Source organism: Amblyomma maculatum, chromosome 1, assembly GCF_055883805.1.
Source record: "Amblyomma maculatum isolate TAMU_Amacu chromosome 1, ASM5588380v1, whole genome shotgun sequence".
Lineage (NCBI taxonomy): Eukaryota > Metazoa > Arthropoda > Arachnida > Ixodida > Ixodidae > Amblyomma > Amblyomma maculatum.
The window spans coordinates 407893531-407920819 of NC_139344.1; the positions used below are offsets into that span (position 1 = coordinate 407893531).

General features: G+C 45.8%; 1 protein-coding gene across 1 annotated transcript in view; it reads left to right on the forward strand.

Moving 5' to 3' along the window:
- The first annotated feature begins 830 nt into the window (after positions 1-830).
- The window catches only part of LOC146208838 (fatty-acid amide hydrolase 2-A-like), a 51542-nt gene continuing 25083 nt past the window's right edge, over positions 831-27289 (forward strand). Inside the window, exon 1 of the mRNA XM_084579419.1 lies at positions 831-1055. Coding sequence (XP_084435545.1) covers positions 831-1055 — 225 coding nt within the window. The remainder of the gene's footprint in view (positions 1056-27289) is intronic.

The window sequence follows — 27289 nt, forward strand, 5'->3', positions numbered from 1 at the left end:
GCTCCTCGCGCACGCTCTCGCGCTGGTGACGACGGAGGGCTTCGCCAATACTCCTGGTGTGTGCAGTGCAGCATCCTCGGATTTAATCCCAACAGTCACGCTAGAGAGTTGTGCACTGCAAAGTTTACAGCAACGTACACCGTCTCGCAAGGATACCTGGTCAGCCGGATGCTCCAGAAGATCCTGGCACGTGTGCTACGCGTCAGTGCAGGAAGTGTGCCTTAAAACACCCGATTTATTTTCGCGGTGAGTGCGCTCATTGGAGCGGGGCGCAATAAGCCCTTCAACGAGCGGTGTGGTCAGTTGGTGCAGTGCTCAGCTTTGTATGACAGCTGACATGGAAACAATTCAAGGGTACTCCAGACGCTGAGGTGAGTTTTTTATTTTTTATTTTGCATACTAGCTATAACGATCGCATATTTTGCCGAGGAGACAAACAGTGATATAGAATTTATGTAGTTATGAATAGCGGTGTGGCTTCTAAGTGCTTACTTTGGGAAGAGCAAAGTTTGCGAAGCGTTTCTAGTTGCAGTTTGGATTCAAGCCTTTTGGCACTGAGTGAAATAGCATATCCTCTAGGCACCCAAGCGGCATCGAAACGCTCATTTGTGATTATGACACGGGTAAAGATGGTATGACAGAAACTTACTCCACTTTCTTTATTATCACAATGATATCCGGAACGATATTATCTTTTTTTTTTTTTTTTTTTTCAAAATTCTACCCATAGCTTTCATTACATAGCGGTTGGGTACTATAGTATCAGTTACGGATCATCTAGCGCATGATAAGGCTCAGCGGATCACAGTGTTGCAGTGAACTGAGTCCGGATGGCTACCGAGCCGCCCCAGGTGGTCGGCCCCTCGCTGGGCTGTGGCTGGCGAGCCTGGTTGTGCGGTCTGATGCGGAGCCTGGTGGATGCCTTGGTGGATGGAACGTGCCTTATGGCTAGTGCATGCCGTCGACAGCCCGGTCGCGGCACGCTGCCTCCTGTCAGCGATCCTCTGCTCCTGAAACCTGCATGCGAGCTGGCCCGCCTGATCGCGTCGGGAAAGGTGCGTGCGTGTTTATTTTAGCGCTGTAACCACGTGGGAAGCTAAGGCAGGAAAAAAAAACACGTCAGTCACAGCCAGTAGCGTTTCAAAACCACACAAACCGGAGAGCGCGAGCTGCATCACGAAGGAAGTTACAAAAGAATGTTGCGCGGAAAAGAGGAACTACTTTAAACTTTTAAGATGAGAGGATTAAAACCTGTAATGTTTGGTGCGGTATAACTCCTGATTACCTATGACCAAAGAGATTTTAACAAATGCAAAATCAATCTACCTGCAGAAAACTAATTAACTTGCGCAAAATTTGCAACATCATGTTACAACTTGACAGAAGCAAGAAGCCTTAGCTCGTAGACAGATTAGAAGACGAAAAATGTTCTGGAATGTAAACCCAAAATAAAACACTCACCAATTTCTCAATACCTGCCTTAACTTGTTAATCCAGAAACCACAATTCTGAGACGAGGCTGGGCATGGTTCTCTGCGCGAGTAACTTAGCGCCTAACGGAGGAACACGTGAAGCGCGGCGGAGTATCCGAGTTTTTGAACCACTTAGTTCGAAATCAGATTTGGGTGTTTCGGGAATGATATAACATGTGTGGAAGTTACGTCGACGGGCGTTTATTCAAATGATCGTTTTAAGTTATTACTATTGAAACAACATATGACCAACGAAACTGCGGACGAGGGCACGGGAAATGTCATGAAAAGTGGATCAGAAAAATTAAAGGTCCCTGGCACTGTAGTGCAACGACCTGTTACAATAAACTTTATTGAGACTTTTTAGCAGGGTCTAATGAGCAATGATTGAACAGAGCTGAAATATATCGATCGTGAGCGCTCTGAAACGAAACCAGATGTGCGAGTACAGAGAGTCAGCTTGCTTATTTTACAGTCGGATTTGGATGAAATTTAATTTGGGAAGCAGCGTCAAGCATCTTTGATAAGGCCTAGATATATTGACCACCTAGTCGCCCATATCAAACAGACGGCTCACGTCACGAGTGAATTCAGTTCATTCTCTAATGGCGCTAAGTTCTCAGCCAGGGTCGTACCAAAGGTTTTTCAGTAGATCGTTCCTTTCTGGGAGCACTATAAAATAGTGTTTGCAAATAATTTCTGCTAGAAATTTACATGAATGGGTTGTAATAAAGTGGCTGAGCACCTGGGCGCTTGGGCGCAATTATGACAGGGAGTTTTTACCGGCGTACCCACAAAGCAGTGGTGGCGGTCATATGAGAGACATTGCTGAAGAATAGCCGCGGCATATTTATTGCCCTTATAGAAGCACGTACGACAAATAAGTAACATATACATATATTTTCTCCGCTCTAGAACATTTTAGTGCGTAATACCAAGAGCAAATTAAGCCATCTTTATTTATCTCCTAAAGACAGATTGAAAATATGAGTATAAGTGAAGAAATGATTTTACAAGTCTATTGTAAAAGCTGTCAGGAAGTAGGCCCGTTGCGTGCCGTCAACAAAGGGTTGGAGTTGGGGAACTCGTTAATAACAAATGCGTTCGAAGATGTGCGAAAGAATCTTGCTCAGGTTACTTCCCCGAAAAAAAGAAAAAGAAAAAAAAAAGATGTAATAGAATTTTTGACGGAATTCGCGCAGCTTGACGTGATACTTCCGTTCTTTTTCTATCGTTTGAACACCTTTCTAAAGCGTTTCGGAGGAACGAATTGCTGGATGTCGTTGGAAGTGAACGCACGGTAAAGCTTCTCAAGGCGGTCAGGTTTTCGAAAATGCGAACACGGGAAGTGAATGTCTCGTTGGCGTCGTAAAAGGATCTCGGAGGGGAGCGAGAATTGGTGTCCATTGTGTAGTCGTAAGGGCCTCCGTGCGCGGGGAGGCGACGATCGAGGGCCTCGGAGGAAGGAGCGCGTTTAGAATGCTGGGTGACGACGGACGCGGCAGCGCAGCCTGCGTCAACGAATGATTGCCGGGGCGGGTATGTTGTATGTATGTACTTTCTGCTAGATTTCCACACGCTCCACTTTAGTTCTTTTCGGTCGTTCGAGTGGCCGATACCTTAAGAAGATAGGAGGGGGGCGGGAAGGGGGATTTGTTGAACGCAACGAATGTGGTTCAATAAGTTTAAATCAGATATTTTTTGGTGTTACTAAAATTTATATTGTTTTCTGAACAAAAACTTATAGTTGAATAAAGCCTGGCATGTTCGCTCACCCCTTCAAACTTTTTCAAACCCATTTTGAACTAGGGGAAAGTATCGGGCCAAGAGAAGCCGGTGGATTCACAGGCGTCGTTTGAAACGAGGGCCTTAAAGTTAGTGTCTCAAGCAATTACTTCGAAAGACGGCGAGTTCTGTCGTCATGCTGCCAGTAAAGAAGCGCCTTATAGCCATGGGCGTATAAATAGTATGATCGTGAATATTTGGTCATAACAGTGAACCAGAGCTTTAAATAACAAAATGAAATCTTCAAACGAAGGATATAGCGAGCCCTTCATTTCTCTACACTAATCTGCTCAAAATGAAACTTTGTAATGGGGCACGAACGGTATATATGAATCCGCAATACAAACAACAGAGAGGACCTATAAGGCCTTGCCAAGAAAATTGAACACAATAAACAACTCGCTTGTCTTATGAAAAGCGATTTCATGACACACAATTATATTTACTGGCGGTTATGACAAAATGAAGTCACCGAAAGCAGTAATATGGAGCTAGATGGGACTTACAAAACTCCCGATTTTCTGATGCACGTGTAGCCAAAAAAAGAAAAAGAGAAACGAGCAGTAACAACTTGGAAGTTCACGGGGCGTGTTTTCAGTCCCGACCTTTTATTTGCCACGGGGCGCTAATGTATTCCGTTATACGTCTTCTTCGTAACTATTATAGGCCAGGCTGGATGACAACACCGGACACTCTCATTATTCGCAGTTTAACATCTTCCCTCCAATATCAACCTCGACGCAACTATCCTGCCGTTTGCGAGGCAGCACCCTCGTCTTTCTTAACAGCGCGTTATCAGGCGGTTGAGATCAGCCTCCGCAGCCAGCCAGGGCCCGACCGCTGGAGCGCAGAGACAATGAGGAAGGTCACACGAGCACATTTGAGACCTCCGGAGAAGTGTTGCCGCTGTCGCGAGAAAACACCTCGGGGCATTCTTCCGTTCGGTTAACCGGCACGTGGCGCGACTGCATAAACAGTTGTAATCACGGCACTCGCGGAGCGGCTATATACAACCCAGTTGAGAGGCTGCGAGCCACTGGAAAGGATATGTGTGTTTGTTGTCGTGCGGCCACTCGTGGCTCCATGAGAAGTAAATGCTCGTACGCAGCGGCGATGGTGGAGATCTTCAGTACAAGTATTCCCATTCCGGTGGCGATCCATGAGACGGAAATGCTAACGAGACAGTTGAAAAGCGTGCATGTCCAAACGCTACGAGCAGTAAAACGAACACGTACGGAGAAGAGAGCAAGCAATGCATAAGTATAAACCAGCACTAAGATTTATTGACTGATTACTCAGGGAACATGAACACAACGAAGAGAAAGAGAGAGTGCACGCGCTGGACTCAAAATGAAAGCGCGAAGAATAGTTACTTCCAGAATTTTCTTTTCTCATCATGCAAGAAAAAAAAAACGAAAGCTGATCGATACACACACTGCTTTCGTCAGAAAAAAGAATAATCCCTTCTATGATTTCAGGAATGGAACTGCCACAATGGTGGAAAAGGCTAGAACGCTGGAGCGACGTGGTCACAGGGTTGTTTGCAGGACACTAAGCGAGACCTTTTAACAGAGCTGCGATGTGTTCATGGGTGATTGGTCTGCGTAGTTCGGAAGTTAACCATGACACGTTTGAGTTGACATGCATGATGCTTCATAAGAATGTGCTTCCGGCTTGGGTGCCAGGGAACGTCCGCAGATGTCGAGGCTTATGCGCATGCGTGCCGCACTTTGAGACAACTGGCGCCATCTGAGCCGCTGCCACTGTGTTATCACACCGGGCAAGGTCAGAAATGGGAGCACTTTTTTTTTTTTTTTTGATGCGCGGAGATTATGAGGGTTCGCTGACGTGAATAGCTCGGGTTAATCTTCCAAGCCTTCATCAACTGATGAGTTTGCCACAGCAGCAATCGCTATGCTATCGCCTTCTATGTTTTACTTGGTTTCTGCTTTGCTCATATTAATTTCCAGGAAAATTTATTTTTAGTTACAAAGCAATCCCTCGGCACTGCAAGGAAGCTTAGCCAGCTGGTGTCTGTCAAGCCTTGTTTTACTTCTTTTCTGCGTGTAAACTTATCAGGAACTTAGTCGAAGAGCTAAGTTAAACAAATCGGGAAGAATGCAGCAAATGACACAGATAGGCTACATGCAGTTTGACTATACAGCTGCAATATCTCGGACGAAGTTTCATCTTTATGGAACTGTTCCTTGACAGCCTTATGACGGTGACTGGGTGAATGCTACTGTTAAACCGCTCCTCTGTTCCACTTCGAACCACCTACCTAGTCCGCGGGCCTGGTAACGGAACAAAATAGTGTACGATGAAGGCTGAACACAATATATATCATGCCGACAGCCTCGCATATCACCCTGTTTGCCTATCACCCCTGCAATGTAATGAAGCTCATTCTGCTCATGTTTCGATTGTTTAGCTAATTTATAGTGTTCTTTCTCCACTGTGCAGGGGTGATATGCAAATTCCATTGCCGATGGTTGACTTCGGAAAGTAACAATGATTCGCCGATCATCACCTTTCTAGTAATTCGCAAGTATGAAAAAGAAATGCTGTGTATATAAATCCTGTAGTCTGGGCACAGTCCTCTACAAAAGTAAACAGACCAGCTTAAGCGCGAAATGATAAATGTTCTTCTGCTATTAAGAATTTCAAAATGTCACCTTTTGGTTCAGGTCGTGGTGCAAACTCATGTAGGCGAACCAGACAGGATTGCACGCCTTTCAAAATTTATCATGTCAACCCACTCTTGCACTAAATTCACAGGAAGGTGCCTCCATGGTAGCCGGTTAACAATGCACTAAAGAGACAATGCTGGTTCTTTATTGAAACTTATTTATTCAGCTGCCTATCCTTACAAAGACCGACGCCCGTAAGCGTTGCTCCAGTTTGTTATTAACTATTCAAAGGCGTAATGTCCGCTACATGCTCACGGAAGCACTGCCGACTATTCGCATCGATAAAATTTGGCGGAAAGCTACGAAATGCAATAAAAACAAAAAGAAAGAGATCAAATGAACAGTGCGCATTCATAAGGAAAAGAGTCGCACAGAGGTCGATCATGGTTCTCCTTGTGCTTTCCCCTTTCTTGCGAATGCGCACTTTTACGGTGTTTTCCTTTACCTTGAACCATGAAAAAGCAACCCAATAATATGCACTTCTTGAAATAGTTGGTTTGGTTTGGTTTAGAGTGTTTTACGCTCCAAAGCGACTAAGGCTATGAGGGGCGCCATAGTGGAGGTCTCAGGAAATTCTCACCGCTTAAAGTGAAAGTAACTGCTTTCCTATACCCGCCGCGGTGGCTCAGTGGTTACTGAACCGGAATACCCTGCTTCCAACCTCACCGTGGCGGCCGGTTTTTGATGGCGGTGAAACGAAGAGGCGTCTATGTGCTGCGCGATGTCAGTTGTTGTTCTGGCTGTAGGAAGAAGGAAAAGAAATACATGGCCTGCTACTGGCTCTGTAGCTGAGCTATATCCGCTGCCTCGTGCGGACAGAAGAGAGAAAGTAGAGAAGGAAAAAAAAAAGAAGAGGGAGGGAAAGAGACGTGCCGCAACAGCCGTCGTTCAGCACCTAAGCGATGGCGGGTGCAATGACGGCCTACAACAAATAAAAATTCGGTGGCAGACTAGCCCCCATCGCAAGGGAGGAGGTGGTGAAGGGTGGCTGTTCCTGGCCCTACGGGGTTGGGACTGGTAGGTCAACGCCGCTTGCGGCGGGGGCTAGCCTGCAACCGAAATTTTATCGGTTGTAGGCCGTCATTGCACACGCCACCGCTTAGTTGGTTGACGACGGCTGTTGCGGCGTGCATCTTTTTCTCCCTCTTCTTATTCTTTATTCTTTATTTTATCTCTTCTGTCCTCACGAGGCAGCGGAGGTGGCTCAGTTACAGAGCCAGTAGCAGGCCCGTGTATTTTCTTTTCCTCCTTCCTACAGCCCAAAAAAATAAAAAAACAACCTCGCCGCAAGCAGCGTCAGCCTACCAGTCCCAGCCCCCAGGAACAGCCACCCTTCACCATCTTCCCTCCATGTCATGTCAGCGCACCTAAAGATCCCCGCATGGTCGAAATTAGTCTACAGACCTCAGTACGGTGCATCTATTTCTCTATTTCTTCTTTCACTCCCACTTCACTCCCTTCCCTCATGGCGCTGTTCAATTGTCCACAGGAAAAGTGTGACAGGCACTGCACCTTTATTTTCTTATAAACCATTTTAAATCAACATTTTCCTGCTTCCGCGGGTTTGCTGGTTTGGCGAGAGCAGACTCGCTGAATTTATGCCCCTGCTTAAGCGAAGTGAAGCGGTATAAAATTCATCCGCTGTAGGTCGAACAAGCGCTTGCTAATGGAAGAATGCATTTGTTCTCTCAATCCCTGAACTAATCTTAAGTAGGAAGCCCCTAAGAAAGCAAGGCGTTGAAGTGCGTTATACATTGTTGCCTGCTGTTGGCGGTTGCTTAAAATGTTAGCATTGAAAGCTGTCTTGAAATGCTAGGTGTAAGGCGTTTCGCTCCATCACCATCATCACCAGGAAGATACCCACTGCAGGGCGAAGGCCTTTCATCCTTGCTCCATACCTACGGCGCGATAAACGAGACACGAGAGAAAACATATAACGACAAACACAGCGTTGACTGACAACTGATTTTGAAAATGATTTGAAAGTCAGCGCTGTGTTTCTCGTTATATGTTTTCTCTCTTATCTCGTTTATCGCACTGTACGTATGGAACGTCGTTACCAAGTCGGCCAACAACTGATCTTGTCGAGCCTCTTTCATATTCCTCCAATTAACCCGGTCCTGTGCTAATTGCATCCACTTGACCCCTGCGTAATTCTTCACATCATCCGCCCATATAACTTTCTGCCGCCCACTGCTACACTTCACTTCCCTTGCAGTCCAATTCGTTACCCTAAGCTACTATCGGTTATCCTCTCTTCGCCACTACATGCCCTGCCCATGCCCATTTCTGAAACGAAAGATTCACTACCCCAGGTATATCCTAAGTAGACATATTAGCCTGCTACTTCCAGTGCTTCGCTACCTAACGTAAAGATTCACTACCCCAGGTATATCCTAAGTAGACATATTAGCCTGCTACTTCCAGTGCTTCGCTACCTAACGTAAACTGCGGTTCCTTCCCGAGGCTGTCGAGCACTACCTTAGTCTTCTGCATATTGATCTTCAAGGTTAGCTTTCTACTTTTCCTGTATAGGCCATTAATCATTCCTTGCAGTTCATCCCCAGAGTTATTTAAGCAAGGCAATGTCATCAGCAAGTTATAGATTACTGAGGTATCATTTGCCCTTATCCCTAACTGCTCCCATTCCAAGGTTCCGAATACCTCCTCTAAGCAAGCTGTGAAGACTACTGGGGAGATCGTGTCTCCTTGCCTGACACTTTTCCTTACAGAAATATTGTTGCTCTTTATGCAGAACTAAGGTTGCTGTGCAGCCAATATATATATCATCCAGTACTTTCACGTATCGCTCATATACACCATGATTTCGGAATTCCTGCATTACTGTGGAGGTTTCTACTGAGTAAAATGCTGTTTCGTAATCAATGAATGCTATGTATAAGGGCTGGTTATATTCCGAGAATGTTTTGATCACCTGGTTGATGGTAGGGATATGATCGATAGTAGAATACCGTTTCCGAAAAGCTCCTTGATCTTTTCGCGATTGAAGTCCAAAGTTGTCCTAATTCTGTTAGCGATTACCTTAGTAAATATCTTATACGTTACCGACATCGTAAGCTGATTTGTCTGCATTTTCTCAAGTCCTTATCGTCCCATTTCTTATAAATTAAGATGATGTTAGCGTTCTTCCAGAATTCCGGTACCGTTGATGACACCAGACATTGCGTATAAAGGGAGGCCAGTTTATCTAGTACGATGTCAACCCCCCCCCCCCCGCCCCCCCCTCCCCTTCGACAAACCTGTAGGCACCTGATGCTCCCCAGCTGCCTCCCCACTTTTTCATGCGGACTAGCTAGTGTGCGTGTTGCACATTACTTATTTTTTTTTTTCAGTTCGTTTGTCAGTGCCGTAGAAGCCCACCGGTGGCTACGAAAAAAGAAATAATGCTTGCCCATAATGGGTGAGAGTGCGACGTGTTACTGCGGTAAATAAAAGCGAAATAAGCTCCGATATGTAGTCAATACCTTAATGAAAGCAAATGATTTCGTGGCGCCGAATATTTGGTGTCTTCCAGTGATTTTTTAACGCGAATAGTGTCTGTCCAGCCTTTTAAAACAGGTGTAGAGCATAAATGAACTGCCGTGTCGTCTCATATGCCATCAGTTTCAGAATTTGTAAAATGGGGGGGCATATGTGCACGAGGAGTGGACAGATACGTATGGGACGTCCCGTACAGATTCGCACAAGTCGGCTGTTGATTCTTGGCACGCCGTGTTGTCAGCGGCTTCGGGAAAACCGGAATATAAACTGCTTCAACGAGGGAGCGAATTCTGATGGTGGTAAGATAGTAAAAAGACTTTCGTCGATACTGAAATGATTGACTTATTTCATTCCGACAGTCCCGGGGAAAGTGATATTGACGGGTTATCGGACTGAAATCAATTCAGTTTAATGAAACGCGCTGTTCTACTTCTTGGACACAATATAGAAAACTTACACCGGCTGCGGAATGTCTAAGCAAAAAATTTTATGAGCAGAAATTTGCCTTAAGTACTATAGTTCGGAAATTGCGGTACCTCAGCAAACGCTCTCATAAGCGCCGTTCAACGTAAGCTTCCAATCGTGTGCATGCCTTTCAGAAGAAACTTTTCCTGTAAGTGCCGCAAATTCAGCAAATTGGGTGCAGCTTTACGTTGAAGCGAAACTAAACTTTATGCCTTTCGGTGGTACCATGCAAATTTTCGCACATCTGTTTCGGAACAAGCGAAGCTCCTGTTCAAGGAAAACGCTTCCGCCAAATCTCCGTAAACATTCACAGTTTGCCTCGAAACATCAGTTTACTTTATATTACAATGCTGCTACGCTTTGAATGCTCGACGCCAGTGCAAATGGGGCTACGGAGGATTTTTAATGCAAATAATTATGCGACAAGACATCAGCCATGCTCCCCAGGGCGACATTTAAACGTACCTTGCGACATCAAATTGCGTTGGAGCGCAGCCTGACGCCTGGATTCTTTCTTCGCTGTGCCAACTCTACGGCGGTGGCCATCGGTCTGTTTAGCCGACTGCAGTTTCGAAAATTTCATTTCGGGAGCCGACGCGAGACTGAAAGTAAAGCATGCTTAAATGTTTGAATGCAATGACGCTTGTTTCAGCGGTGATCAAAGGTAGAGGCAACCTGAAAGTGTATGACATTTCTTTCTTTACGTTGCTACTTTTGGGAGAGCAATCGGAAAGAAGTTGTCGTAAGATCCATATGCCATTCGGTAGCTGGCGAGAGAAAATGGTGCCGGGCTTTCGTTTGACCTAATCGTGCTGATAGGCCTCCACTGTTAACGGCGGTTACACATGGCTGGTTTCCATTGTCATCCGAGCGCGAGGCTGCCAGTGCGGATGCATTTAGAGAGAATATATTCCGCTTTCTTGAAGACGAGAAAAACACTAGTGCGGGCAGCTATTTGGCTGTCTTCGTTGGAAGACAGTACAGCCGGATGATACTTAAGATGATGATGATGATAATGTTTTGTTGGAAGAAAAAAAGAGGGGGGTTTCTGAGAAGGTTGGCCGGATCCTTATTGTCCTGAATTCAATTGGTTAAGGCCGCCGCCCTCGCTCTTTCCAAGAGCTCTCGCTATTTCTCGAGGTCCGAGCTGGACAGGACTGCTCCCATCCTTCCCACGTTGGCTGTGTTATAGTGACTAAGGCATTATTAGACTGGCAGGCCCATACCATATGGTACAAATCTGCGTTCTGCCCGCAAAATATACTTTCAGATGGGAAGGACTTTTGCTCGATAGCGTGAAGCTTTACTGGGTTGTTAAATGACATTGTTTGTGATCGGCGTAAATTACACTGTTCTGCTTTAACTAATCCATTGACAGGGCACGGGAACTTTTTTCTTAATAAGCGCAAGTGTTGTAATATGTCTGCATATGTTAATAAGGTCTGTGGGGAGTCAGCGACTTCAGGGAGGGAAGAGGTGGGACCCCGGAGGAGGAAAGATCGGGCAGCGGCGTGTGCACGCTTATTTTCCTCTACACCCTGATGACCTGGTACCCAAATAACCTCTGTGCGAAGCGCGTACCCTACACTCTTTCAGGAGCTTGCAGGCTAGCGGCGTAATTCTGTCTCGCATGTAATTTCTGTACGTAGTCTGCTGTGTCCGTAATTATGCATTCAAAATTTGGATGCGAAGAAGCCATGGCGTTCGCCACCTCTTTCAACTCTGCAGTTTTCCCGTGCCGAACGTAACCGCTTGCCCATAATAAACTACCGATTTGTCGTGATGTCTCTTACAGGATCTCTAGCATACATGAAGAAGGATCCATCTAGTAATTTAGAGTAGCTCCTGTCCATTGTCTTGGCCCTCTCAGTCCTCCTTGGTTGATGATATTCCGCGTGCATGTTTTTGGGGAGGAGCAGGGTCCCAAATATGCATTGTTAATAAAAAAAAAACATCGCGAACAGGACGGCATAGGACGAGATAAAAGGAAGCTACATGACAAGCGCTGAGTCACAACTTAGCCTCAGCCTTTAATACAAGGCCCAGAAAAAACAAATGTGATGAAATCGAAGCCCTTTCGCGTGGAACATCCCTTAGATCATATGGTAATCAAAAAGTTACATTTTTTTTTCTGGGCCTAGGAATAAAGGCTGAAACTGAGTTGTGACTCAGCGCTTGTCCTGTACCTCCCTTTTATCTTGTCCTATGTCTTTCTGTTTTAGCTGCTTTTATTAACAATGGATGTTTGCCAACTCGCCTAACAAAGTATCTTGTATCCCAAACTTGCCTTTCTGCACAGGCAGCGATACTCTCGGGATGTCTTGTTTTGTTTCCGCGTAGTAAGGACAGCTGATTTTCAAGTTTTCCAGTAGCTTGTACCAGCTTCTGTTCACGACAACTTGGCATATTGACTCGGGAGGTGGGCCTCAATCAGCTCGTCCGTCATATTGTGCGCCTTCAACTGTAGCCAGCGCTCTGTGGATGTTTTTAGCTACAAGTCGAACGCTTGGTTATATGCTGTTCTATTCATGACATCAAAATAATTTAGGTCGCATTCTCTCTTTCGAAGATAGTACGAGGCCATGTAGGCGGTTAGGTTGACTACGAAGGCTTTAACTAACCGAAGAATGTCTCTTTATCGCCCATTTTTGTTTTGCTTGTAATGCGGGTGGTGATGAACATTACTTCCTCGAATACTGTACGCAGCTTAGTAATCTACGGCGCGGTGGCACCTTTGTTATCATGAAGTAGCCCCAGGATACGCACTGCATTTACCTCAGGAATCGAAGCAACGTGCAGTGTAATTTCGACAGTGGCCTCATCTCTTCTCATGCGTATAATATGAAGCTCCGATGTTTCTGGGGAGCAGCGCAGCCTGCATGCTTCCCCTGATTTATAGACAGTCGAAGCAGAGGCTCTTGAAGCATCGTTTCCGTCTCTCCTCGTCGTCTTCATCGTCGTGCCCAGGTATAGCGCTCTAGAATATTCTTCTAGAGCATTCTTCTAGAATATTCTCTATATTCTCTAGAATATTCTTCTAGAGCACTATAGCCCAGGTACGGGAGCATTATGCTATCGCCGCAGCCTCGTGTAAAACTGCAACACATTCTCGCAGTGCAGTAAACATCGTTTTCTTCATCACATTCCAACTGCAAAACTATCTCGCTCTGTGCATTGAGCATCCTCGTATTCGTGAAGTTCTATCTGTGCCACTTCTTCATTTACCCTGGGTAAATACGCCATACACTTACGCCATCTCGCTAAAGGCGCGCAGCCGTGCCAGACAGGTTGCCGAGACCGTCGAACAACGAGAAACGCTGCCAAGAAGTATCGTGTTCTAGAACACTATACGAGAAGCTTATCAAACGCGGAAGCGAGCTGAGATCGAAGCGCCAGCAGCGACCGCGGCGGCGGTCGATGGTAGCGCTCGTGAAACTTGATTCGAGGATAGTTGAACATCTGCATATTCTTTTCTGGAGTTGTATCCGACTATAACTGGCTTAAAGGGAAACTGCACCGGTTTTAGATTTTGATGAATGTCGAGGCGCTCACTGATTATAGTTTGTAGTTTAAGGACTCGAAATGTCTTGTCGCTAGAATCCTTGAATATCGCGGAATTCCCGAAAAGTGATGAAGCTGCCCTTTAAACTGCATCATAAGAGCTTTCAGTTCACTTGTTTTCTCCAGTTTTGCAAAAAGTATTGGCGGAAGTGGGGTGATCAAGGAAGAGCGAAGAAAAAAGTTGCAAGGGTGCAGTAGAGCACAGCTCACATTGAAATGTTGACCCCGGTTTATTTAGCCATTCCTTTTGCTTACCTTTGCTGGGCATGCACTAAGCTGTAACTACTGAATGACTGAAGGTGTAGTGATATCCTTCAACTTTGACATAAAAGAACAGCACTTTGGCCTTGTTTATTATGTATTTGTGACGGAACAGCGCAGGACAGCCGGTGAAAAAAGAGACAAAAGGCTTCTTTTTCTTTTTTTTTGACGCGCAAAGCGTCAAAGCAAATTTAATTTCAGGTATTCGCTACTACATATCCGAAGATATGTAAAAAAAGAAACATTTACATTAATTAACAAAATAAAACAGGGTCTGTCAATGTAGGTGATGTTCATATTGCGATGGGACAGGAAGGCCAATACAGTTCCATACAAATGGTTTGCTCTTGCGCAAGCCTTAACCACGGCTTGCGTAGTTGCAACAGGCTAACTATCTATTTAGGCGTCCAAAAATAGAAGCGATACAAACGGGTGCCTTGTTTTGGAAGTATGCGCATTTTCCGGGCATGTGCGTTTGTTACGCAAACGAGTAGAGGAAAGCTGACCTTGGGCCAGAGACATGCGCCCAAGAGATGTTTGTACGAGCGGGGTACGCGTGAGTTTCGAGTCGTTACGTCGGGGAGCAGGGCGAACAAGGACGCTCGTATCCTTGCCAACGATGAACACGAGTGTTGGGGGCTGACTGCCGCGGCTCGTTACAAAGGGCGATCACAACTCGCTGAGGCCTTGAAGACACATTAGCTCGGCGCGCAATGGCTTTGCGAGTGCGCACAGCGAATTCGTGCCATCTAGCCCGAGTAACGGCCTTTCGGCAGCAGCTTTTGCGCTGTTTATATGATAGTTATGTCGGCAGCAGCACTAAAACAGGAAGAAACGAATAAGTACATAAGGAAGATGGAAGCGCTTCTCTTCATCCTGTTTTTACGCTGTTACCAACATGATCGTGAATCGACAAGCCCGACTCGCCTTACTTGAGGTGCTAGTTTTCGTCGTTCGATTAATGAAAGCAAGAACTGGGCGTGTACAGCGCTCACCGGGGCCGCTCATAGGCCGGTTCTGTCTAGAGGCGCAGATTTTGGGCTGTCCAGGTTACGGCATGCCTCCACCCACAATGCATTGCACTGCACTAGAGAAGAGCCAGCATAGGCGACCAGCATATTGACTGCATTTAGGGCGTCATTCTGCTGCTGCAGACAAACACTGCAGCAGCACAGTGTTTGGCAGCGAAGGCACTTGTTGATAACGACATAAGTGTGGACGAACTGTGGCTGGGGAATTCCTAATTGAAGAGTGCACACTTGTTTAACCTTCAGTGTTGAAGAAAACAAAATGCTTGCCGACGTGGATTTGCATGCATCATTTCTGTCTTCGTGTAAGGTGGTCCCATTTTGGTACGTTCGAGCAGGGCTTAAGTCCCATGAAGTAAAAGTTGTGTTTTAAAGGAGGGCGCTCACTTTACGCTCCTAACTTGATCTGTGCATCTGGAAATATTCTTGACTGACGGTGGTGTGACCGGATGCACTCGGCGACGAGTTTTCGTGCTGGCCGCGAGCGTAGCAGATACTAGCATCGTCCGCGCCTAAGTCATTAAACCTGTGCATCTGTCCACAATTCAAATCCCTCTGCTTTAGCTCAGCCAACGAAACGAGCCTAGCCATTTCGGGAGTTTCATGTTTTCTCGCAACCTTAACTCGAAAACGGCTTTCTTTATTCAAGCGATTCGCCCAGAGCCTGAAATTCGTGGCTGGCGAAGATTCTGACGAGGGCCAGGCGGTATCCGAAACGTTGGAATAAAGAAAGCAGTTTTCTTCCGTGTGTGAATTAGGTTGCGTTTATGGTCTAGAAGACCCATCCTAGCTTCAACGAAAGTCCTTACTTTAGGAAACAAGCTTCTGTTGGTCCCTGCAAGAAATATTCAAGCTATACTTAGTCGATGGGTATATGCTCTCACTAACACAATTTGGTTTGAAAGGCATCAGTCACATCGAATATGTTTTAGGCATCAGTGTCGTCCTCGTGAAAGTAAGAAAATTGTTCTCTTCTTAAAGCAGGAGAACATCCATCTGTCGCTGACAAATTTCCGACTGCTCTTAATGACAGATTTTCTGAACTTGAGAGCACATTTTGTCCTAAATCGTATAACGGCTCATCTTTATTCTGTTTAACGCTTACAATTCTATCTGTTACTGGACCTCGTGGCGATGCAGGTGCTCCGCAGGTAAATAGATTCTGGAAGGATGAATTTCTTCCGTTGGTCTAAAAAACTAGGTAAAAAAAAAAACGAGGTAGCACTTGAGTTGTTATAAGCGCCTTGACAGAACTGGAAGGCATGCAGTAGGCCGGGCCCATCGCCAGTGGCTCTCGTAACGTTAACCCGACCACCCTCTTTTCCCAACCCTCCTGTTTGGCTCCTCTTTGGCATGCAGTCTGTCTGGAAACTAATTTTTCATGCTTTTGTCTGTAGTTTTCCGCAGCAAGATATTGCTATGTTGTTTTAACCCGTTTTGCATAAACTGCTACGTCGGTGTTGTGAGCAAAAATTTCAAGGATGCTCTGGCAGGTGGTAGCTGGCATGGCGACATGTCTGAGCCCAGATTCGTTGGTGGGTTGTGAGACGTAACGAGTCCACCAAGTTGGTAGAAGTTTCCTACTCGGGTTCCTCATTTGAATGAAAAGGGTGGGAAAAAAATTACAGAACTGCGCCTAAGTCTACCTATAAGAGCGGCAAGGTTACAGGACTGTTTTCACTATAACTGCATCGTCATTTTCATCTCTACTAGCATCATTATCATCATCACTATGTGAACTATATTTTCAACTAAATGCACCATCATTGTCATCACTGCTACCATCATTATAATTATTCCTAACTATACAGCGTCACTATTATCGCCACTATCATCCCTATCTTCAACTGCATCGTAATTGTCATCGTTTCAATCATACGCTAGCCTAGACAAGAAGAACCACAATCTGTTCCTCACGAGCTTGGCATCGTCTGCCGGCTTGTGCGTTCGGCTGGGGATCGGAGATCGGAGGAAGAGTGGTTCGACTCCTGGTGGAAGTAGATTTTATTTTTTAAGTGTCAGTTCGTGTGGACATTCCCTGAGAGCACCTACAGCGAACATTTCCGTAGTCTATGAGCCAACAAAACTCGTTCCAGGCACTTAGATCTCTATTAGGCGCTGTGAGGGGAAAGCCTTTCCTCTGGCTCTTTGCGCTCATTTGCCGCTTTTTTACACATATGATCCTTTTTATCTCTTTTTATTTTTATATTTTTTCTTTTTGCTCTTGTTTTTCTTTTTTACTGTTCCCACTTTTTTTCATCTTTTAGTTTTTTTCTCTTTATATACTTTTTTCATTGTTACTTTTGACTGAGTGTTTTTGATGTTTTAGCGCGAGACGGAGGCCTGACATTAAAACTTTGCACCGTTTTTGCACATTTTTTTGCGCAATTCTGACGTCCGTGTCTGTTTTGACGTCTGCGCACTATATTGGCTTCCATGACAATTTCAACGTCGAATTGGCTTTTTTTTTGGCTTTTATTAATTAAACCACATCCACATCAACGAAATTTTGCACATAGAGACATTGCTTCACCCTCTACCTCATGCAACCATTCCCGTGATCATAAATGACGTCAATCTTCGACAAGGACCGGAGTGACACCATCTTCCCAAGGACACTTGGGAAGAGGGTTTAGGCTCATGGGTGTACGCCCAACGAGACTTGGGCGTACACCCATGAGCCTACAGAGGCTTTCGTCTTAAAACCAACCGCCCCTCCGGGGTGGCGCAGTGGTTAGGGTGCTCGACTACTGTGCCCTAGGATGCGAAATCGAATCCCGGTCTCGGCGGCCGCTTTTCAGTGGAGGCGAAAAGCAAGGCGTCCGTGTGCTGTACGATGTCAGTGCACGTTAAAGAACCCCAGGTGGTCGAAATTTCTGGAGTCCTCCACTAGGGCGTCTCTCACAGCCTGAGTCGCTTTGGGACGTTAAACCCCACAAACCAAACCAAACCTTAAAATCAATCACCTTCCAGGGTCTTTGGACCCTGGAGTCAGGCACGCTTATCCCAGGCCGCGCAGGCAGGTTCGTGCAGATTGGTTAAATCGAGGAGTAATTTAGTTACGTTGGGAGTTCTTTCCCATAACTTAGTTGCTTACAACTGTACTCTAATGAGTATGTGTGAGATAATAGATGCGCGAATTTAAGGGTTAGTGTTTAAGCATGTAGGAAAGTGCATGTATATAGGCGAACGAAAATCAGCAAAGGGAGCCTATATGGAAGCTTTCGCTTCATGTCCCTCTAGCCAGCGCTTAACTGTCCCCCATAATTTATTAAATCTGCGTTTCGTGTGTGGAGATTGAAGAAAAATAACTGTTAAAGCAAATCCTTCAAACATTTATGTGCTATGTGAAACTCCCACATCAAGCAAATTGCCTTACTCCCATTTAATTACCTACATTCGGTGCTGTTCCTTCGGCAAGTTTTTCGTACTCCCTTCTGGCGCGCTTAATTTTCGGTTTCTTGTATCCCGTCGCTTAAATTAGGCAGAAATCGAGTTTTACAACTGGATGCATGATGGTTTCGCGTGTTTGTAGTGAAACTATGTATTGTAAAAGTATTGGTGAAAACGTCCTGAGTGTGTAATAATTTTTCAGCAAAGCAAATGATGTTTTCTTCTCGACACTGCCTATTTGTGTTGCCGTTGCTTGCCACAACTACCGAATGCAGCCCAACAAGCCTGTTTGGCTGTCCGCTGTCTTCCAACTCCTTTATCCGAACTGCGGCATTTTTGTTATTAGCACACGAGAGTAAGATTTATAAGCGAACAATAAATGGAGTTAAAACGTTCGAGCGATGGTCTGTGCGTGATCATTCGCTAGCGGGTCAGTGGGCGGAATAGTGCGAGTGCTCAACTTTATTTTTGCTTTCTGTGGTGTCCAGTTTACTTACGATTTCTGTTATAGTGCTTCCTCTCAGGAGCACTTGCCCCTTCATACGTGAGTTGCGCCGAGCTCTAGGTTGGTGATTGTTACGTAGCGTGCGTCCAGCCAGTTTAATCCCTCCTTGTCTCGATTGCAGAAGGTTTGCTGTTCAGTTTCGGTCGTTGCTTACACTTTATATTACAGATAGAGGAAATGTTGAAGTATTAGGTACATGTTTGTAAGGAGGTTAGGTTGGGAAAAGTGCTGAATAACATCAAGACGTGTTGACAATGTCATAGACAGTAAATAACTTGTATGGTGGGACACTCCAATGAATATTTTAGTGGGCTGGCATTGCGCCCTCAAAGAAGAACGGAAATCTGAGCTAGTTGGTGCATTGCAAGATCAAAAAACAGCGCGGCTACTTGGGACAAACAGAGAAGGGAGAATAACGGACAAGCGCTGACTAACAACTGAAGTTTATTCGAAAAAAGCACAGGTAATATACACTTTTTTTCTTCAAGAACCAGGACGCATGGGAGCGCATGCGTCCTGGTTCTTGAAGAAAGTGTATATTACCTGTGCTTTTTTCGAATAAACTTCAGTTGTTAGTCAGCGCTTGTCCGTTATTCTCCCTTCTCTGTTTGTCCCAAGTAGCCGCGCTGTTTTTTGATCTTGCGCCCTCAAAGAACTATAAGCAATTCGACTTAATTTAATTCAGAGACAACCCCAGCCTATGCCACATGAAAAGTCTTCGAATAAAAAATACCTTCGCGGCGACGACAGCGACAATATTATTAGCCAGTCGTCTAGGTGCCCCATGCCTGCTGCTCTCTGCCGCGTTCGATTGCAAATAAGGTACCAAAACTAGCTACAACAGTATTGAAAATGTGAACGCAATAGCTCATAGTTGGTACGCCGAAGCAGCACGTGCCCTTTGGACGGTATTCGCGTCAACTGGCTGGAAAAGCACCCGCTCTCAGTGACTACGCGCGCCGTCTATCCCAAACAATGCCTTCATGCACAGCTGTTTCTGCGAGCATTAACTTCGCCCTAATCCGTGGGCTGTATAATCTCGGCTCGCGCTCCAGATTTCCAATGGCGATGTAGGCTGTACGGCCGCCGTTCCACTTTGTATTCGGCGCACGTTGGGCGTTGCCGGCTCGTACTCTGCTCTCGCTCGATGAAGACGCTCAAATATCGTTGGTCAAACTGGCTCGTACCCGTTGCATTTCTATACGCACGTATTGGGAATTCGAATGAGGGAAGCAAATAAAAACGCCTAGAGCCGGAAGAACATAAGCGAACGCCATGCTTTAGAATATATTTTTCTACGAGTTCTATTCGCATCGCGAGTTCAATACTCACACAAATACTTCCTTCTCATCGTACACCCTGTTATGTTATCCTAATTACGTACACGCATCTTCACCTCATGCTTGCTCATTTATTTCTCTTTTTCGCTTTTCGGCAGAGGCGATAAGCAAGGAGCCCGTGGGCTCCACGATGCCAGTGCACGTTAAGGAACCCCGGGTGGTTGAATTTACTCCGGAGCCCTCAACTATACGGCGTCGTTTATAGCCTGAGTCACTTTGGGAAGTTTAAACCCGTAAACCAAACCAAACTTTCTTATGCCGTTAGGGCTAATGCGGAGCGCATTAGCCCTAACGGCATCCACGAGCAGTGCGTACTTCCCGTTCGTCTCTCAATGACGGGCGTACAGGCGTTTGAGGTGCCTACCAAAGTACTAGACTCGCTCGGACATGATTTGCTAGTACGGGGTCGTGGTAATGTAACTTTTTTGACAATTTGCATAGTTATAAATTGCTCTAAGAACGATGCTTAAAGAAAACACACCTTTGCATGTTCGGTTAATTGCCGTCTATGTGACGTGTCGCAGGAGAGCTGCAGAAAAACTGAGGATTGGTCGAGCTGGTGGTGATCCATCGTTTAAAACCCAGCGCTTACGAACGCGGACAGAGGAGGAGATGAAACAAACAAACGTACCGCGGGAAACTCGAGCGTTACTTTATCTATTATCAAGATGCATTATTATTTCGGGATCTGATACAGCGGGCATCGAAGAAGCAAGTTTATTTGACTTGTTATATATAGTGCGGTGTTTACTGCCTTTCGATACGCCAAAATGCCCGTAGTTATGTTCTTTATCATGGGACTACACAGCCTATGGAAAACTCACACTGCGGATTGACGGTGTGAAAATGCTGCTACAGAACTGCAGTCCAGTCAATGGATTCTTCATCTCCAAGAACTGCGCAATCATACGGAGCGGCACTAACTCTTGATAGCAGTTCAGCCTTGTCACCCTTCTAGTGATTGTTTTGAGATGTTCGCTGCTGGAAGGATTTTCTTACAGCCTACTGAACACGTCTTAAGTATCTCATGTACATAAATCATTGTTTTGTTTTGTTGTATTGAATAACATTTTTAAATATTCTATTTGTATCCTATGGGCAAAATACCGATCTCCGTACGAGAGGTCCTAGGTTGGAAACCTATACTGCAGCCCGCCTTATCCAACATTTTTTGTGAGCTCAATTGCTTTCCTTTGATCACGAGAACCCTTTTAAGAATTTTGGCCCCGCTCAGGAAATTCGTTTATATGGCACTGACCTGTATTAATTACTTGCTTCCATAGGAATAATTCGCTCACACCATTAGTGACGACGCCGGCCTTCCTGCGACATGGTATCCTCAGCGCTATCGGTTCAAACATCGGCGAATGGCATGGCTTAGGCATCATCGTTTTCCTTGATGGTACAAACGTCGCTGGCCAGCATTCATACCTGACGGTAACGACAGTAGCTGCCCACTACAGTGGTGATCACTGTTAAGGTGAACACAGGGGCCTTTAAACTGAGTCAAAGTTGCCCGACAGCGTCGTAGGGAACTTGCGTTGCGCAGTGCATTTTCGAACGCATCTTCACTACGTTGCACGCACGCACCGTGTCACTAGAGAGGCCGAGCCGGGTTTTCGGGGCGGCAGGGAGTCTGGGTGGAATTTGTGAAGTATAGGACATATAAAAAAAAAAATGAAAAGCGAAGTACTGCGAGCCTCACCCACTAGCGTTTGGAATAATGCAGTTGTTTCCTCTTGCTAATGATGAAGCCTAAACATTAATGGGGACACTTCAGCAACGCCTTCAAGGGTGCGATGCGACATAGTTAATGCTTATGATGCAGATCACCGTTCGCGCACACTTGCCTATCGCCGATTTACTAGGCTTTGTTACACACTCAATCCCTATAACTCCTTAATGAGTGCTTCCCTAATCTCCCGCAAACTCATTACCGTAAAGTGCTAAGATAACACGTCATGTGAAATACCACAGGACAAAGGTGTAAACCCAACTTTAACCAGGCCGCTCAAACGTGCTTGTCGATAATTAAGCGGTGTGCCTTGCTCCCTACTGATTTTGCTCTATCTCCACTACGTATGGGAAAAGAGAATGGCTCTCAGACATGCTGATGTTGGCGCTCGCTCGGCGAGGGAGTATTTTATTGAAAATGTGGCTTATCTAACGGTGGCCATTGCCCAACGCCCAGGACGAGAAAGCTGAGCTTATGACAACATTTCTAGTGTTATTACAATGTCTTTCGCATTTTCACATCGCTGTCCTTTCGACTACTATAAGGAATAAAAAGAAAATCGTTTCGGCTGGATCCTGGCGGCAGCGTGTCTGACTGGGGTCCAAGGATCTTGAGTTTGATCCACATCTCAATTTTAGCAATATTTCTTTTCAACCCATTTCATTTAATTTTCGTTTAAATCAAGCCTTTTTGAGCAATCCAAACACTTTTTTTTTAGACACGCCGCTTTGTTTTCTTTTGAATGTGAGCCTTAACGCTGTCCCTTATACCATATCTCTTTTCCGTGATCGATGGATATCGCAGGAATTCGGCGGCTAGCTGAAGGTGAGAGAGCAAGAATTACTCACCGCTAAATGCACTAGGACAAAAAAGCGTGGGTTCGGGACACAGGTTAAGCATCGCATATTGCCACGCTCGTTTTGTTGTCAAGGCGGATGGTGCTGACATGACGTCATACGGAGCACATGCGACCGTCAGCGTTCCCACGAGGCTTTCCGTTTAGTCCGTAAGGATATACTGCGTATTACCCATGGCGTCGAACCCAGGCAGAGTGAACTCTCGGTCCAATATTGGTACTATATTGACAATGTGCTGGTCCGATGTAAGACCGGCCATTTCCAACGTAGTACCAATATTGGGCCTACTGGTTTTGCTGCCTCCAAAATTATTCATGCAGAAAACAGAAGTAATTAAAGTAGTCGTCGCGTGGATTGTTGCACTACGGTTGAATTGTTTATTTAACGAGTGGCAGCTTTGGCGCACTGGTGCAGCAGAACTCCAAAATTGGCAGAGCAACGCGAGACGCACGCTTTTGACTCGCGTCTCTCTCACGCCCGTGTATCTCCTCATGCTGCAATATGGCAACGGCGAATGAATGTCATGAGCCTCCCCGCCAGGTGCACGGTGCGGACGTAAGAGGAAAGGAGCTCTTGCTCGGTGGTCTGTTCCGCGAAAGCCCCTTCCTACTTCCTGCTACGAGCGAGAGTGAGCGCCGTCCACCGCGGTCATCGCTCCCTCGCCGGGCGTCGCACAGCCGACGCTGTAATGCGACCCGCTACAGAAACGTTGCAATCTCGGCATGCCATTACACGCCACGTCCGAGGAAGTCCCCTGGATTCAAATATGGAAGCTTTTTGCAGTTTTTGGATATATGCACCCTTCTTCTACTCTTGTTGAGTTTATTTAGAGTCTTTACATTGAAAAGAACAAGATTTCCTTGCGAACATGTCTGTAGCCCCAGTTCCTTTAACTACATATTTAGCGAAGTTTTGCCGTTCGCTTTCAAGTTGTCAGGACGCCGCGCGTGTTGTGTGGATTGTGTGATATCTAGACGACTTAGAGTAGAACGAGAATGTAGACGACTTCGTGATTTTAAGATCCGGACCAAATGACTGTTGACAAATTGGTAAAGAAGACATCTTATGCGCCTTCAGGCGCTGCTCGTCACGCATGAAGTTGATTTGCAAATTAGCCATGCACAACCCTATTCGATCCTTTGACTCGTTACAAAAATTTTTCAGTGAAAGCCATGAGTGCCGGATATACCCACACAGAAAAACAAAAGGTGGCTTTCGGAATGATTGCAACAATTCGGAACTAGTGAGAAGTTTGGGCTTAAACTGAACATTAAAAAGACGAAGATCATGGCGTCTTGCCCTATCAAGTCCTGGAGCATCAATGGACAAGAAGTGGAAGCTGTGACAGATTTTCTGTTCTTGGGCGCCAAGATTGCCTCGGAAGGAGACTGCAGCCATGAAATTAGGAGACGCCTGCTTCTGGGAAAGAGAGCAATGGTTAGCCTTGACCGCCTAGTAAAGAGCAGAGACATTAGTCTGCCAACCAAGATCCGTATAACCCGTGCTATGGTCTTTCCAGTTGTGATGTATGGATGCGAGAGTTGGACTGTGAAAAAGGCTGACCGCCGAAGAATTGACGCGTTTGAATTGTGGTGCTGGCGAAGACTCTTAAGAGTTCCTTGGACTGCCAGAAGATCAAATCAGTCGATATTGTCGACCATAAACCCTGACTGCTCATTGGAGGGTCAAATTCTAAAGTTAAAGCTCAGCTACTTTGGTCATCTGATGAGAAGAGAGGAGTCGCTGGAGAAAGATTTGATGTTGGGAAAGGTTGAGGGTCGCCGGAGGAGGGGTAGGCAGCGAACGCGATGGTTAGATGGCATTCTCGAGGCATTGCAGATGAAGCTATGTGATGTTAAGAAGATAGTGAGAGACCGGAAAGCGTGGCGTGACATGGTCCATAGGGTCACGAAGAGTCGGACACGACTGAACGCCTGAACTGAACTGAATCACAAAGAATGTTGCCAAGGCATGCTCCTAAAATGCTATTTAAAATGCTGTTTATATGGTAGCGGAATCAGCAATGAAGGAGACGGATGGTGGTGTGAAGAAATAAACGAAAAATGATGGTGACTAAAGTATGAAAGTCCAAGTTGTGCCGTATTTCAACACAGTGGCGCATAGTATAAGAAAATGTCGCCGAGAGCCGAGGAGGTAATACGAAATTTTGCCGCCCGGAAAATCTTCCAGACCTCTCCACTCATACTACCACTTCGGGAAGAAGGAAAAGCTGCTCTACCAAACATTATAACGTGTTTGCAAAATACGCAACTGCAAGCATTTATAATATTCGTCTGACTTGTAGAAAATTTGACCTGGGATAGATGGGTGACTGGGAATTAACGGTCGCGCAAGCACTGAACAAAAGTTGAATATTGCGTGACATTGCAGCAGGTGTCCGTGAAATGTTCTCTATGTTTTCCGAACGTTTTTATTCTCGACAATAAAAAAATAAAGCTAAAAATGTACGTGGAACCTTGCAGGCCTTCGTAATAGCAAGACATGGGGATGTCTGTATCAATTCCACGTCTGCATAGTAATCACTTCTAAGGAATCTGATTTTTGTAATTAGTCTGTGCATATGCAGTCAACCGTCTATAGCTTGGTGTGGCTTTTCAATAAAAATTGTAGTCATTAGTTCAACCCTAGTCCTGTGTGGTTCTTCCTGGTGTATACATCTGTTTTTGGCTGGCACAAGCATCTTCAAGTATGCCTACAGGACAGCGGGTGTTCCGTTAAAGGAATCGCCATAATTGGCGGCAGTGGTGTATGATTGACACGCGTGATAAGTTCGTTCGGACACTCTATCGAATAAGCGCCAACTTCTTTAATTGCGTTAAGAGTGCGTCAGCGTACGCATAGTCGCAAGGATAAGTGTGCAAACGGGCTCTCACATCGGAATATTAGACTTACCTCCAATAACTCATTAATTCGGTCGCTAACCTCGGCCTTCGGTGCCTCCGGGTTTATGTAAGGCCGACCAACGCTCTGCAACAGCATCTTTGACGAGTTTCACATGATTTCTCAGATGCCTCGGGCAGTTCGTAGTCTTTCAGGGAAAAGGTTGCAAAGTTGGGAGAAAGCTGCTTGAATTTTCCCGGTGTCTTTTTCCATGAAAGTGGGCCATTTTTTCCAGTCTCAGTGTCAGAAGTGATGGTTGGGGCACAGCCTAGCGCAGGGTTTATATGCAACTTCCCCGTAGCGACTTTCCTCATGGAAGATGGGACCCACCGATGCCACCCTACACGAAGAGGGGTGCAGTCGATTTGCATGCAGCGTTCACATTTGTCTCCCCGTAGTACGGGTGTTCTCGCTGCTTTTCCCTGTCACATGATACGGCCCCAGCCACCGTGGGCAGACCTTTCCTAGCTGGTTATTGTTGAAGACCAGCAAAAAATTTACTTCATGAAACACTAACTGCAGCGCACTTGTTGTAATGCGACGCGTATGCTCATTGTTTCGTCGAAATTAACGCGTTTTCGGCGGCTAACTTCTGTCTATTTTGAGATTCTTCAGATAGTCAGCCGGAGCGTCTGCCTATTGCGCGGGGACCTTGACATCGCCGTCCATGCTTCTGGATAATTCCAAAGGACTAACTGTGCTTCTTCTGTAGGCATCTAAAAGGCGTAACGAGCAAGAAAAGGCAGATGTTTGGTATAGTGCAGTACTTCTCGGTACACCCTTTGAAAGAAAGGGATGGATGTATTCTAGTCTCTACAACATGAGTTTAGGTTTTATGGAACAATATATATGTCCTTGAAAACTCAATTCCACTTCTTGGCCCTCGACCGCTCCATTATTTGAACGGTCACGAGCAAAGAACCGTGGTGCACACTCCAAACTGAAACTTTATTAGTAAAGCGGCCGTGAAATCTGTGCCGCAGCCAATGGAAAGAATCTCTGGGACGCTTGTACTGCTGAATACAGTGAGCACAGCGTCGCATGTTGCTTTCGCCGACAGGCTTAAGACGAATTTCCTCAGGCCAACATGTGCATAAATGGATTACTCACCGAGCGTAGCGATGCCTTCTTCCTGAAGGTGGATTGATGGGAGCCAGTCACGTCTGCCTTCTTGAACGGGACACCAGCCCGCATGTACGGTACTATCGGTACCTTAACCGCCTGATGCTTCATCGCCCGGCCTTGACAGGCGTCACTGGCCATAGTAGTCGCGTATGCCTGCCTCCATCCCTGGACAATATAGAAACCGCATCTGATGCGGGCTTTATGGTTTAACGAGAGCCGACATGACCAGCCCGTAGGGATCAGTGCGCGAGACTAAGGAAGATGCTGTGACACGTCACTAGTAGCACCAACTCCTTTACTCTCTTGCCGAGTACTCGGTCTGCGTTACAGAAAAAATTAGAGAGCACTGCAGAATCTGCATTGGAGGAATGTGAAAGCACGGATGCTTTTTTTTTTGTATGGTTTCTATCCTTTTTGCTGTTTTTGAGTTTGGTTTTTTTTTTTGTAACTGTTTCGTTGCGCGCCAATCCCTTCCTATGCCTTATTTGTCTCTACTTCCGGTTGCGTGACGTCACATCCTTGACGTCACCCTAACTGACTGACTTAATTAACTATTATGGTCTTTGGTACTTTAAAATTGCTCGCCAATCTCTTCCTATGCCCTTTTTTGGCTTGACTTCAAGTTGCGTGACGTCGCAACCTGGACGTCACCTTAATTGACTGATTTAAT